This window comes from Diorhabda carinulata, chromosome 4 (assembly GCF_026250575.1).
Source record: "Diorhabda carinulata isolate Delta chromosome 4, icDioCari1.1, whole genome shotgun sequence".
Lineage (NCBI taxonomy): Eukaryota > Metazoa > Arthropoda > Insecta > Coleoptera > Chrysomelidae > Diorhabda > Diorhabda carinulata.
Window position 1 is genome coordinate 3,663,971 of NC_079463.1, and position 15,566 is coordinate 3,679,536.

Sequence of the window (15,566 nt, forward strand, 5' to 3'; positions counted from 1 at the left end):
CAAGTTTATGAATAGGGTGTAGAATTTGTTAAGAACGTCAACTGGCAAACGTCACCAGCGAACGGCAACGGCAAACGGAAAGTCAAGCTTATGAATCGGCCTTTAATTAATACAATTATTTTAAATAAAAATATAAAAGTAGAAGTCTAGATCAAAACTGAGATTAAAGCAATGAAAGCGATAGCGGGAAAGAGAAATGAACGGAGATCTAGAGTATTATATCATAAACTACTAAATATCTATACAGGATAAAGCGATGGAGCGAGTGATAAAATTCAAGAAATTGAAACACCAATTGAACAATCTTATACTGTGTGTGTTTGAAAAATAGTGATTTGGAAGTCAGCTCTTTTTCCACGGAATTTTTCAATGACAACTCAAATATTTTTTTACTTTCTGAATTTTCTCGATTATAGGTATTTTCCGATTGAAAATTTTCAACGGTTATCTGCGCTATAAAAGTTTAAAAGTATGGCTTAGACTGTATCAGACTGTTCTATGAGTGTAATAATTCCTTCGGTTCAGATCAGCTTAAGATTGAACGATACCTAACTTTGTAAAATCCTTATTCTGAACATACCTGTTTACTGATAGTATCTATAGTTTGAAACTAACAGTGAGGTAGTGGGAATGAGCAAAATTAAGCAACCAAAGTGTACTAATTCTAATATATTCCGATCCTTCGAATACTTACGTATTCATCGATTGGGAATCAATTAGTTAACAATTTCAGTGTGATAAATTTTGTAAAATCTTTCAAAAAACATTAATTTCATCTAATTCAAAATTCGAAATATTTAAATTAACGCTTGATAGAAATTTTAATTGATTGAAATATTGAAAAAAAATCTCTCGCTCGAAATATATTAGAGTTAGTAAACTTTGGTGTTTCAAGTTTTTCATAATATATCAGATTATAAATGAGAAGAAATAATTACTACAATTATTTGCAAGGTTCCTTTCATTAAGATTTCTACTTGTTGAAAATGAAGGCATTCAAATATGAACTCAAAACTTACCTATAAATAATATCTTGTATCTCATAGTATTTCGATATTATTTCTTATAAAAATTTTTTTGATACAGTACAACATTGAAAATCCGCAATCGCTGGGAAAGGATTGGTTCCGGATTTTGGATTTTTCCGTATTTTAGACCATACGAACAAATGAATGAATTTATGGTGGCGCCATCTATCGTGCTAACGAGAAATCATATCGCATTACGTCATAATACAAACAGAGATTTATGCAATTGTAAGACTGGTTTGTTTTGTTTTCTTACATCTCGAATTAGTATTTTTCTTAACGAAATGACGATTATCTAGTCACAAAAAAAGCAAATTTTAAACTAACTGTAACCGCACGTGCACAACAAGCAACGAACCATAGAATAATCACACTCTCGGATCTTCGCGCACTGCGCATGCGTCAACTATTTACAAACTACGTCAGAGATACGATACGAACGGATTTTAGATATTCCGCGTTTTAGAAGTCCGTATTTACGATGTTTAACTGTATTACTTATATCTAGATCAAATTTTAAAACTATCTCTATCCTAAGATTAACAAATTTAGAAAATAAATTAACTGTATAAAATTCTTGTATAGAACAAGGGGGGTTGGATTTCCCAAACATTGTTAATAGATGGCGGTAGCTACGCCGTTTGCATTAATACTTGAGCCAACACCACTTAATCCTCTCATTTTTCAAGCTAACATCAGTAGTTTTGATTAGTAGATGCAAAAATGTAGGAGCAAGTATTGCATAATATGGAAAAACATGCAAATTGTATAATAGCCAAAAAGCGAGAAATTTCAAGTGATCGCTATCCAACTATGACTTGAATAACATCGAAATTCCAAAAATAAATTTGCGACTCGCTAAATTCGAGTTTTCAGATAAAAGTGTGGCTAGCTAGAAGAGATATATGTTGAATCAGTAACAAAACTTTCTAAATACATCCTTTTGTATACTGTTTCATTAACACTTTCAGCAAATATTGAAATAGTTTTATCTTCGCGTCATTGACCTTTATTTGATTGTTTATGTCAATACTTAAGTATTATTTACAAATGAAACAATGCCGTGTGAATATTTATAAATCACGTGGATCTAATAACAAATTGTAAGTCTAGAGAATTAGTTTTATATTTATAATATTTTCAATCCACGAGAAGAAATCTAATAACGATATGTCGAGGGATTGTGTTGACCATTTCTATACACCAATTTGAAACGAATTTGTTGAAATTATATTATTGTGAAATGAAGAAGGTACATCAGTCTCCGTTCCAACGGTAACTTCTTGCTCAATAGATAGTTACAATTTATGATAATTTTCTTCAGAATGTCTCTTTATGGCGAACATAATAATTTAAATTGATGTCTTACTTTACTTTCTAATAATCAGCTGCAAAATCCGCTATTGAGTAAAGTTTTGCATCCCCAGAGCGAACTTAATCACAGAATATAATAAAAAGGTTCAAATATAAGTCCGGGTGTACGAGGTGTGAACACAAAGTACTATTACATCCAATACATTCATGTGTTGAGGCAATTTTATCTTGTTAGTTTAGAATTACTTCGGGCTCAAAAACAGTCGATTGCCTAGTCGAGAAAGAACGAAATCTACCAATTAAATTCATTCTATGGAAAGTTTTTTGATTTGTGAGTTGTCAACCTCTAAAAGTTATCCTGGTATTAAAAATGGTCCTTACCAGATTTAGCGCTGTGCAACTTCAATTAAAACCGTGCTTGAAGGGAAACATTTTGGCATCGACAGATCAGGTGGTAGCCAATCTGAAAAATGACGGATTTAACGTTGTATCACACCTTGTAGTCGTAAAATAAACGTTTTTCTCACAACTTCAAGTTTCAAAATACGTTTTTCTAGTATTCGAACGGACTTTCCTTTTACATTTTAAACATAAAACAAATCAAACCATAGTAATTTCATCGAAAATTGGACTAAATAATGATTTAACTATAACATGTGACTGATTTTAACAAAAATACACATAATTTTTCATAGATTTATGTGTGAATTATGAAAATCGAATAAAACATGGACTATAGATTCGTTCAATAGTCAAATATGACATAAAATCGTGCGAAGCTTACGCCAAAAATGTTTCAACAAATATTTTACCTTATTACGATTTTTTTATTTTAGTTTTGTACCTCGTCAGAGCTGGTCTTGACATAAGAACAAAACATTACATAATAAATTTCATGAGAAAACTCTTGATCCGTGTAGGGCAATTGACATTCCTGAGTTGAGTGTTTCTTTTAGGTTAGGTTTCTTGGTATTTTAGTAGTATATGCAGCTGGTGAATTTGTACCATACTATTAAACAATTATGAATCAAATCCACTGATAATTATTTATTTATTTATAATTAATTTTAACATCAAAATACTTTTTTGAATAAATATTTAACCGACATAAAATTGTTAATATAGAAATGAACAACTGTTGATATTTTCATATTTAAAATACTGAAAATCATTTGAGGGAAATATTTTCACGGAAAACTATGTCTTACTATGTAAATATTATGTAAAAATATTCGTGGCAGTATTCAAAATCTAATATTCCGATTTTCTTTTATCTTTCAGCAGATAGTTACCAATACCAGTTGCAATCCATGTGGCAAAAATGCTGGAATACCAATCAAAGTCTTGTACATAATTTGCGCTTCCGTGAACGAGGACCATTGAAGTCGTGGAGACCTGAAACGATGGCAGAAGCCATATTTTCCGTGCTTAAAGAAGGATTATCGCTATCGCAAGCAGCTAGAAAGTACGACATCCCATATCCCACATTTGTTCTGTATGCTAATCGAGTACATAATATGTTAGGACCTTCCGCTGATGGTGGATCAGGTAAGTAAAGTTATCCTTTTTGATAATGTTCAATTTAAAGCTATTATTTGAAATCGACTTATTAAACCGATCAATAATCACTATGGATTGGTCTTGGACCTAGACCAAGACCAAGCCAGTCTTGGTCTTGGTCTTGCATTTGCTCATTAATACCTAAATATAATTTATCAATTTACTTCTTCAGATTTAGTCCGCCAAAAATATAATCATATATTTACCCCCCAAACGTATGTTTTCATTTTGTATTCATTTCAAAAAATTGTTGGTTTTCTAGATTTAAGACCGAAAGGTAGAGGACGACCCCAACGAATATTGTTAGGAGTTTGGCCCGATGAACACATACGCGGAGTTATCAGAGCTGTAGTTTTTAGAGATTCACATCAAATCAAAGAAGAACCACATATGACAACATATCCTAGGTTACATGTAAGTTCGCTAATCATTTTTTTCTAATTTTTATATCAGGATATATTCGACTATAAAAGTAGTAGCCTAATGTATGAAATTGTCTTTTCAGGATGGTGTGACCATTTCCAGCTACCCAAATCAGAATTCTTGTAGTAATGGTTCTGATCCTAACGTTTCGCCTGGAGCAGCAGCGGCAGCAGCTGTTGCGGCCGTAGCTCAAGGCTTGAGACAACAAATGTGTAGCATGGTAGCAGCAGCACATAGTCAGAGTACGGCACATGACACAAATCCCGTAGCTAGTCTGGTTAATTCACTTGCATTGGCCGGTCATTGTGGTAGCATGTCAATGCCTCCTAGTAACGGTGCTCCACCGATGGTAAGTGATAACAAATACTTGTTATTAGTTTTTTCTTCAATTTTGCTAAATACTCCTGCCTAATCTTAATTATAACAAGTTAATTTATTTGTGGTTTACATTTCAGAGTCTAAGTCATTTAGCGTCGATGAGAAATATGAGTAGTCCAGCAGGTAGCATTCAAGATTTGCGGATAAGTCCTGCAGAATCGGCAATGGAAAGTCCTATTTCATCACCATTGGGTTTAACGGTATCCAGTTCGATGGAACCATCAATTAATATGAATATAGGAAGTAATATGGACGTTGGTATAGGTTAGTATATCTAAATATTTTCTAGCACAGATGCCACATTATTGAAAGTAGTATCGGTCGATCAAAGTATTACTCTGTATGATCTAAGTAGTTATTTTCTTTTGCAGGTGTCTCCGGTATGACATATAAACCAACTAGATCATTTACTTCACCTCGACCGGAAAATCTCTTCCAAGAAGATATTGACGATTTGGTCAAGCCAATGCATTCTTCCACATCACATCCTAAAGATACTATGACGACGATCAAAATGGAACCCTTAGCAGAATGTCGGGGCGAATGAATCAACACAATATTACAATTGTAATGTGATAAATTATTATTAGTTCTGAAGGGACTTAAAGAACCCATCGATTTATTTATATTGTTAAAAAAATGAAAATTTTAGTATGTAGTATATTTTGGACAATTTTATATAATTTATCTAGAAGCCAAAGTTTCGGCCAGTTTCTATACAAAAAGACTGTTGTGTATATGTATACTATTGTTCTAAATTCAAAATTAGAATAAATTTATTTTAATACGTTGGAATAATCATAGTACCCACTTTGTTATGTTGTTTTTTGATAAATTTTTTATTCGAAATCGGCGATATGATACACATTTTTCAAAATTAATGATTTTTTGAACCCTCTCGATATTTATTTTGTTTATGAATTCGATGTATATCCCTAGCTATATCAAATAACACACGTTGCGTTAAATACAAATGGCACATGCTGTGGTATAATAGTTTGCTTTAATACACATGTCACGAATTACACTAGAACGCCATCTGGAATCTAAATGTCAAATATCCAACCTAAATATTTTTTAGCTTCACTCATTATTCCACCAATCACAGCACAGTGGAACAACGGTAGCTCTACCTTACAGCAGCATTCCATTTTACAATTTTTTTCACATATTTTGACATACTCAACATATGTTATGCTTATGTTGTAATTTGAAGATAGAATGATCTAGAAACTTTTTATGTAGGTTGATTTACTAATTTAAGGTTTGGTGAATCAATTAATGATACTAATTAATCCACTTTTGATATTTATCAGTTCCAGTCATTCTGAATGAAAATGTATTAACAATTTATTTTTACACAACTTATTATTATTGATTATGTACAGAAAATGAATGAGAAATATATCATATACATCAACAAGCTAAACTGATCACTTTATATAATTTTTTCTTTGAGACTTGAGGACGTTTTCATGTTACCCTACATCTATTTAAGATGGCGTTATACTATAATCGTACCACGTGATCGCGTCGAGCGTCATAATTAAATTTCGTCTACCTCACGCCCAACCGGATTATCTTAGCGATACGTTCTACAAAGCATCTTCTAAGATTTAGGTTTATCTTTAGCAAGAATTAATTAGTTTGAGAAGTAATTCTTTTTCATCCTATAACTAGTTTTGGTATATCATAACTCATAAAATTTCAGAAACAAATATTTTCTACATCAAAACTCCATGATTTCTTAAGCTGGAGGTTCTGAAACTTCTTTTCTCATTCAAAATTTTGGTTTTGCTACCATACTTTTTCCCATGATTGAACAAGAGAAAGTTCCTTCCTCCCCAAAATATCAGTAAGAACAAGGCTGGAGTCGGGAAACAATGAATTAGAGATAGAGCCCTTATTAGAGCTAGTTTTTGCTACGCTCTCATTGGCTTATAGCGTTCACATGAGTTGACCAGAGGTACTCATTGTTTTGATATTTGTTTAGTGCAAATACACTGGTTTTATTTTTCAATGCCAATACTTTACACTTTTCATTATCTCTCATCATCTATCCTCATTTTTTCCTGTAAAAATACTATAAACTATACTACTACTATATGAATTGTGTTAAATCCATGGTCTGTTTTGCTAGCTTTCCAACTATTATATGATATAGCTGTGGTTTATACAAAATGATAACTTGCAATACAATAGATAGACATACTTTTAAACAGTACTGTATACTATTGAGACAATATGAAATCTCTTTCTCTAAATATATCTGTATCGAAAAACGTCCCTTTTATTAATAATTTTCAAACCCTCCAACTTATATTACTGCTACTTTATCTGGATCTTTCAATATTTTCAGTTTCTACATTTTATTGTTTTTACATATTTCTTTGACATAGATTTGTTCATACATCTACCAAACTTTCAATTCCTACTACTCATTAAATTTCTAATATTTTTTATGATCCCACATTAATAATTTTATTGAATAACTTTCATTCAATCCAAATACTTTTTGTTTTATAAATTTATAATATTATGAATAAATAAATTTATTTTTTTAAGACCATATCCATCTACCAATACTTTTATTAGTCCTATTCTTAAATTATTTTTTCTCTGTCAAAAATAACCTATTAGTTTTTTCTTATTTTTTTAACTATATTAAAGAATATTGAAAGGTGTATACTAGCAATACTCAAAGATTTTATAACATTCGTAAATACCATTTTTGTGGCATCCATCAATACCAACGTGCCTTTTCATAGTAAAATCCTTAGTAATCTTATAAAATTAATTTTTGAAAAGTTGGGCTTGCACGAATTTAATGTTCAATCTAATTACATGTTACTATTTTCACTTATATTGTTTTCAATTTAATCATTTTTTACCAATTTCTTACATTCAAGATTAATCAGTGTTTTGGTTAGGTTAGGTTAGGTATCTCCAATTCAGTTGAGTACACTTAATAAAATAGGGGTTCAAAAGTCGTTTCGATTTCATTTATACGTAAAATATCAAATTCGTATTTAATTATTTGTTTTATTAAACAGAAACTCAACCTTTTTAGAATTCTTTCTAATATAAAATTCGAATAGCAAGAAAAATAGAATCAACAAAATAAAGTGGAATTTCTCTAAATTACATTAATTGGGAAAGTAATTTTATCAAGACATTCCCTCATTCGCTTCACGACAATCTGTTTTTTGGGATTCATGCACGATGTTTATTGTTCATATCCTAACAAAAAGATTAATAACCATTACGTGTGCTTCAAGATAACTACCAAATCGACCTTGATGTACTTTAATGTTAATTCATAAGATATGATCCATTTCATCTGTATACACTGTTAAAAATAATATGTATATTTATTCTCAAGGACAGATTTTTTACATTTGATTATATTTGGGTGTGTAACAAAAACTAAATCAAATTATCAGTGCTAGATATTTTTAGAAAACTAGCCAAATAACGAGTGTCGGTAATGGTTTTAAGGTGCATGTTGTTGCTCTTACGTTACTTATCATAGACACTTTGTGATATATGAGGTATGAAAAATTATATCACCCACCAGTTAGGCAACACATAATACTACCACACGTTACATAAAAATTTATTTCACTAGGCTCAATCATTAAGTTTGCTCTTGATAGCTGCACTGGCAGAACTAGTTCAGGAAGTGTACACTAAAGCGTTCTTTGTAGCAGAACCAGCGCTAGTGTCGCTGTTCTTAGTAGCATAATAACCTCAAATACAACAAACAACAAATGCTCCACTGCTCTTGCACTACTCTGCACTATGTCGTTCTTTGTATCCGATCGAACTAATTCTATACACTCATGAACTGTACAGTTCCAGTGCAACTACCAATTACTAATTTCTAGTCGCCACAAATGAGAAAAAGTAAAAAAAAAAAGTATTAATATCAATTTTGATAAAGTAATATGAGAAAAGATACAGTGAAATAAAAGATATTTGTCTAATTATCATTATTTGTATTTAGATGTCAATTATTTTCTTTCAATCTCAAATTTTGGACGAAAAAAAAAGAAACTTAAGGATTGGTGTAAGATACATAAGGGAATACATCTATAATTATCAAAATCAAAAGAGGTTAATGATAACCAGTCAAAACAATCCATCTCATAACATTTTCATAAAGTATATTTATAAATTGAAAGAAGCGGTATTCTCCAATATTTTGTAACGTAAAAATTCTTTTTCAATTAGTTCCTATTGTTTAGATTCAATGACTACATAGATCCTGAATTTATTATAAAGATTTTAATCCCTAATTTGATTGGTTTGTGTAGTGAAATCAAGTTCTACAATGAATTAAATGTCATGAAACACCAAGTGATTATCGTTTTTACAATGTTAGTGTTTATGCCATGACTTACATATAATTACCTTTTACAAATAATGTACATCAAAGCCGATTCGTAGTCATTTAAATAAAGTATGTACAAAACTAAGTAAATAATGAATAGTAAATATAAAATATCTGTGTATTAATTACATAAATCCATATATGGAGAGTATACTAAGTTATATTTCCCTTCAAAACATAACTAATCCCATAGAACAGTCACTGTATTTTCTCAGTGCAATAATAAATCCTAATTTTTTGGATGCTTAGAGTTATTTAAATATTAATTTTTTACAATACATTCATTTAAAAAAAATAAAAGGTCAGTGATTATCAGTATTTCATAATTCAACTGGTCTCCTTAAATTATTTTTATTTATTTAGTAAATATTGTAATTACTACAACTGTATAGATATTTAAGCCATATAATAATAATAAGGAATGTACCTACCGCTTTGTTAATTTATCGCCATTTTAGCTTCTAATCAACCGAATGACCAGAATTATATTTTACTACTAACTTCACATTTTCAACAGATACAAATTTTCGGCAGCTGTTTTCAAAAATCTCTTTATCTGTCGATCAAACTATCAAATCTACCTAAACTAAATTTAAATTTCTGGAACCGTTGGTGATAGTCATATTGAAACACACTGTTTACATTACCTATAACAACAATTATTGTCTGACTCGCGTTTCGATAACCGAGCTATCGTCTTCAGAGACAGAATGTAAACTCAGTAATTGTGAGTGTTAGCTACGATTATGTTTGTTGTTGGGGCTTTGGAACAATAAATAACATGATGTATTTCAACTTATAACTTATAGACTTTATTAGAACTAGCAAATAGAAAAGTAATAAAACGTGCTTTCTTATTTATTATTCACCACTTGGCAACTGAGAGTTAGGTTAAGTATACTAAGCTGAACTCTTCTTAAGCTTGGTTTAAGCAGTCAAAATTTAAAACTAAATTTTCTTGTTAATTTTTTGGTTTATCCAGTAAATTAAGGATAATTATAAATAACTGGTAAACCGATGGAAATTACAGACATGTGTCCTTTTTGTCAGCTTTTTGAAAGCTCCTAATATTATTAATGTTCCATTATCTACCTACTTTTTGGATATCAATTTTAAAAATAAAAAACTACGGCGAAAATCGGCTCATAAACGTGATATTTTCTTAACCAAAACATAAAGATATTGTAAACAAAACAATACCACCAATACAGATTGACCTAACGTGCTCATAACCTCACAAAATTAAGGAATTAAACTAAGAAGTTGAAAGTTTAATTTTAATTTTGGCTGCAACTACAATATCTTAATAAGTGTAGTGGTAGTGTGAACAGTATGTGGAGAATTGGAAAATGAATCAAATAATTTAAGTATTACCCCGATTTCAAGTACTGTTGGAGGTTAGGTAGATACTAAGCTATTTAGATTTGTTCTATAAAAGTTTTGTTTGGGAATTACGCCCCAGAAAACAAGATAGCATTCACTCCTTTCAAAAACGGCGAGAGCAAAGCTGCTATCGGGTTTCAAAGCCTTTTAATTACCACCATATTAGGTTTCCAAGCAAAGTTTTTACAGACGTAACAGTTTTTCAACTTTCTTTAATTCAATTTTGCTCTGAACTGATTAAATTACTTAAAAAATGTTTATATGTACTATACTATTTACTAAAGATCTGTTATTTACATCTCTTACTTACTGTTTCCACAAATTTGCTATCACAAAATCTGCTAAAATGAAAGTTAGTAGTAAAATTTTTAGCTATTTGTATAGTATAGCTAATACAGCGACAAAATCAAAATTTTATATTATAAACTACAATACAGATATATAAAAAGATCTAAATATTGAGTCATTCGAGTATTCTGTAAATATAAGGAAATATTCAGAAAATGTTTTGCAAATTCTACAAAAATTATCTTTTATATTTGTGTAATTTATTTTTTAAAAACAAAATCCATTACTTTTTAGAGAAATGTTATATGAGATTTGAAAACATTTACCAACGTTGATTTCAACAATAGGTAATTGCGCCAGTGATCGGCCATGTAACGCTGTTCTGCATATTAGCATATTAGAAAAAAATCAAGTCAAACTCAAAAACTAACCATTTCAGTAGGTTAAATATTGATAAATTGACTACTTGCATCGTTTTTTGTATTTGGCATAAACAAATTTTGAGAAAAAAATTTTAAATTATAATTAGAGAAATTTCTAGAAGTATCTATAGCAGCAGAAGTGTTTTCATACACTTTTTATACAACAGCGACAGGATTAAATAGATACTTCCTAAAACCATTGTTGATGAAATTTAGCAGTGAGTTGCTTTCCAATTTAATTTATAGTTTAAATTTTTCGAACATGTAAAATTATTTGTTGTACTTTGATCAATTTATATAATATCATATTTTTTCATAGTTATTAGCGTTTACCATGGCTTTTATTTTCTTTTGTATATCAAAAGTAGACACCTACGTTATTAGGATATTCTAAGTTTTTCATGTTTCCATTTCACACTTTAGATAGATCACAACTTTAAAACTAAATCAACTCAAATTAATCATTAGTTAGTTAACTAATAATTAACAAAGATATTCCTTATGTGTACTGAATATAGTTTGGAAATGGTAAGAAGCTATTATTTGAACTGTAGCAATGCCAAATGTATTATATATGTTACGATGTAGTAACAAAAAGTAGAAAAACTAGGTGTTGTGTATGTACAAAATGTAGTGCAAAACTGAATTTAAAAAGTGCTGCGCCACAAAAAGTTCACTTTAAGTAGCACATACATTATGGTATACCAGTGTTTCTACATTAACCTCATTTTTTTTATTCACTCAAGGTTTTAGTTCAATGGAAATGTATAGAAATATGAAACGTTTAATATTGATATTTAAAAAATATTTCTTACCTTCCAAATGTAGTTTTTTAAAACAATTTTACCACAATGTTACCGTTCGTACCTCATATACTTTTTTCTATAACATTTTATTTTATCTTCAAAAAATATATTTCCATTGTACAGGTTTATTTTATTCTGTTTATTTGAATCAAAAGGTTTCTTCAATCTCTATTCCAAAGTTTTCTTTTGATAATCACCTAAGTTAATCATTCTTTTCTATTACATCCCTTTGTTTCTGTTCATTCTCGGCATTTCTTCTTCTTATCTTTCATTGTTAATGTATTCATCAATTGTGTGCTGCTTCTTATTGTAATCCTTTCTTCTCCCTTCATCTCAATGTTTGCAGAATTGCTTCATTATATAACCTTGTAGACTTTCACTTTTATTTTTTGACTTTGTTTGTTCCTCCTAGTATAGATTATGGTCCAATAGATTGAGATTCTTGTTTCTTCTTCAATGTAAAAATGTTTCAGTGAAATTCATTTTTTGTAAGAAATTTTTAAACGGATTTTGTCTTTTAACTTATTCATTTAGGCTGATGCAAATTGTGAAGCAGAAAGATGTAGAAATGCTGGTTTAGAAAGAAAATCACAAACTTTTATTCCTTCATATTAGTTCTTAGAAAGTTCACAAGCCAACAAAAATATTTTTGTGATTTGTTTAGAGATAGGACATAGATTAAATAATGTACAAAATTTATATAAATCTATATATGTAAAAAAATATTACGATTTAAATGAAAAATTATAATGCCTTCCTGCCATTTGAGGGTCTACCACACTTATTTGACTTTATGCATCTTGAGACGTGATAATATTTTCAAAAAGTGGCCTTTGACATATTTATTCCTTTTGGATATTGCGGAGTCTTTTGGATCTATTGAATATTTATTTTAACTTTTAAGTGTAATCCAAACTTTGATGATGTTATCTATGCAAAATATCTCATTTAATACATTCGAATTTTTAATCACAAACATAAACGAAATAAACATATTATGATTGATTGAAAATATTCAAAAAAAAAGTAGAGGACAGACAAAATATCAGAAAACTAGTATGCACAGTATACAATAGAAGTACTTTGCTCTAACTCAAATAAATTAAGGAACTAAATATTAATATCTAGTAAAAGATACATTTCATTTAATAATTCTGAATATTTATTCCAAGGACTAAACGTGATAGAATAATTTCTACCATCAGGTTAAAGAAGTTTCTGGCAGAGTTTGGTCCTTATGATGAGGTCAGACCAGATGATTAACACCAAGGTTACTAGAATAATAGAAGGTTTATGACAATAACAAGATGCGCAGTAGACAAGTGACGTCACCGATTCTTCACAGCTGTGAATTCGTTAGTTAGAAATATATTCGTTTGTATAGCCAGATCAGCAAAAGGTAACACACATCCTCATAACTCGAACATAATGACGTTGCTGATCGTTTGTTTACAAAAACATGCGCATGTCACAAACCTTCTATTATTCTAGTAACCTTGATTAACACTACTTATATATAGAATGCCTTGTATAGTTTCTGAGGTGGCCTCAGACTTAACTATAAATTGGTTTTTCATCGCTAATAACGTTCACATTAGTATATCCATCTAGTAATGTGGAGCCCTACTGATATATAGATAAAAATCGGCTATATAAATGTTTATATTCTGCAAAGTAACATTATTAATGGTTTGTAATATTTTGGTAGTGAGATATTTGTTTAAAACTAGGCTTAATGTGTTCTAAAAAAAATGTAGTAAGTGCCTTCCAAATCTTGACCACTTATGTCATCCGAGATATTAAATTGATAACAAAATTATGCATTTTGATATTTTTGGTATGGTATAACCCTAAATGGCATGTTCTTTTTTCATATCTCTGTAAAAATTACATTTATATGAATATTATAAGCCGGAAAATAAAACGTGAGATTGGCATATTTAGACATGTATTCACCCAAAATTCAGCTTTATTTTAATGTATACTATAATATAGTTCGATGTTAGGTCAGATATAACATAGCATAACAAATAAAGATATGGAGAATAGTCTCTTTTAATTAGTACGCAATACTTATTCAATGACGTTGTGCTACTTGTAGAACAGTCTGAGATTACATGCAATGGTTCAGTTTATACACTGTTAAGTTGTTATGTTGGTGATTCAACTTACAGTTTACTTTGTATTACAATTTTATTTATTGATTGTCTAATTTTTAATTATTTACATCATTGCACATCATTATTTCATGTCTGTATGGTGAATTAAAATAAAATTTTAAATGAATGTAGTTTTTTATTTAAATAAAATGATTTCCTCCCTCAACCATTTACATAATATTTTCCACTAATCAAATAATGGTTACCTTTAGCATTCTATTTCACGAAATAATGGAAAAGATTCTGCGTAAAAGATATTTTCAAAATTGGACAATTGAATTCAAAACTAATTAGAAGAATAAAATGTATATAATTAACTGGTCGAAGGTTCATTCTTGATATTTGTAAGTTTAAAGTCAACTACCACGTTGTTTAAATACAATTACGTAGAAAACCAAAGAGGTTAGAGGTTATTTCGTGGTAAATATCACAAAAAGGATGAATGCACATGCGCCAGATTAAAAATCCTCACCCATGTCCGAGGATATATTGTATATAATCAGAACACTTTCGGAATTAGAAATCTGTGATCCACGAACACAGGATTTTAAATCCTGAACATGCTTTATATATATACCGCTAACGCATAATTTCAAACTGCACATAAATCTGGTGACAGAACATGTTCAGGATATCTACCGCGAACAAAGCTTAACTATATACGGATTTACAGATTTGCCATCTGTAGCATATGAATCTTCTGATACCTAAACGATATAGATATACAATTTTTATAAAACCCATTTTTATCGACAATTGTCAACAAAACTGTTTAAAAATGTTTTCCAGCTCACGACATTGATTTCGAATATATAGAATGTTGTTGAAACCTTATGAAAAGTGAAAATTGATCTTGCAGAATATCAAAGTGTTATATATAATAAGACAATATAATATTCTCAACTCAATTTGTGTTGTAGGTAATATACAATTTCACCAATCCCTTAAGCCTGTAGTGAATTTCGTGTCTCTTAATTTTTTTAAAAGCAACTAAAACTGCTACTATAACTATAATTTTTTGTTAATCCATTTGACTAGTATTTTCATACATCTAATTTTCTTAAGGTGGATTTATACGTATCCTGTAACTGGTGTCAGTTTCACTCACATACCCTACTAATCATTTGAAAGCAAACGGTTAGAATGATGCTACTCGCATGAGTCTTTAAATTCAACATTCTTCTTTTTCTGAACTTTTTGTAGAGCTGAACTGCGCTCTTAATTGTTTTTAAATGGGTCGCACCTAAGATTCAAGAGTTTTTTGCTCTATATTTGAGCTTAGAAGCTTCCCTTTCGATTAGTGCTCAAATGGGCTATTGGCATCAACGTGTTCATACGTTGCTTCAACTTTAGTGTGTTACAGAATGTCAATATACCAATGAGACTTGCGCCAGTTACTACATGCGTGTAAA

General features: G+C 30.0%; 1 protein-coding gene across 4 annotated transcripts in view; it reads left to right on the plus strand.

Moving 5' to 3' along the window:
• Positions 1 to 8,759, plus strand: part of LOC130892203 (protein bric-a-brac 1-like) — a 354,873-nt gene extending 346,114 nt beyond the window's left edge. For 2 of the 4 annotated variants that reach the window (XM_057797431.1, XM_057797434.1), the window contains 5 exons: positions 3,624 to 3,890; positions 4,165 to 4,316; positions 4,408 to 4,674; positions 4,781 to 4,967; positions 5,075 to 8,759. In XM_057797431.1, the coding sequence (XP_057653414.1) occupies positions 3,624 to 3,890; positions 4,165 to 4,316; positions 4,408 to 4,674; positions 4,781 to 4,967; positions 5,075 to 5,250 (1,049 nt within the window). In that variant the 3' untranslated portion in view covers positions 5,251 to 8,759. The remainder of the gene's footprint in view (positions 1 to 3,623; positions 3,891 to 4,164; positions 4,317 to 4,407; positions 4,675 to 4,780; positions 4,968 to 5,074) is intronic. The other 2 variants (XM_057797435.1, XM_057797432.1) reach the window with 1 other exon arrangement.
• The last annotated feature ends 6,807 nt before the right edge of the window (positions 8,760 to 15,566 follow it).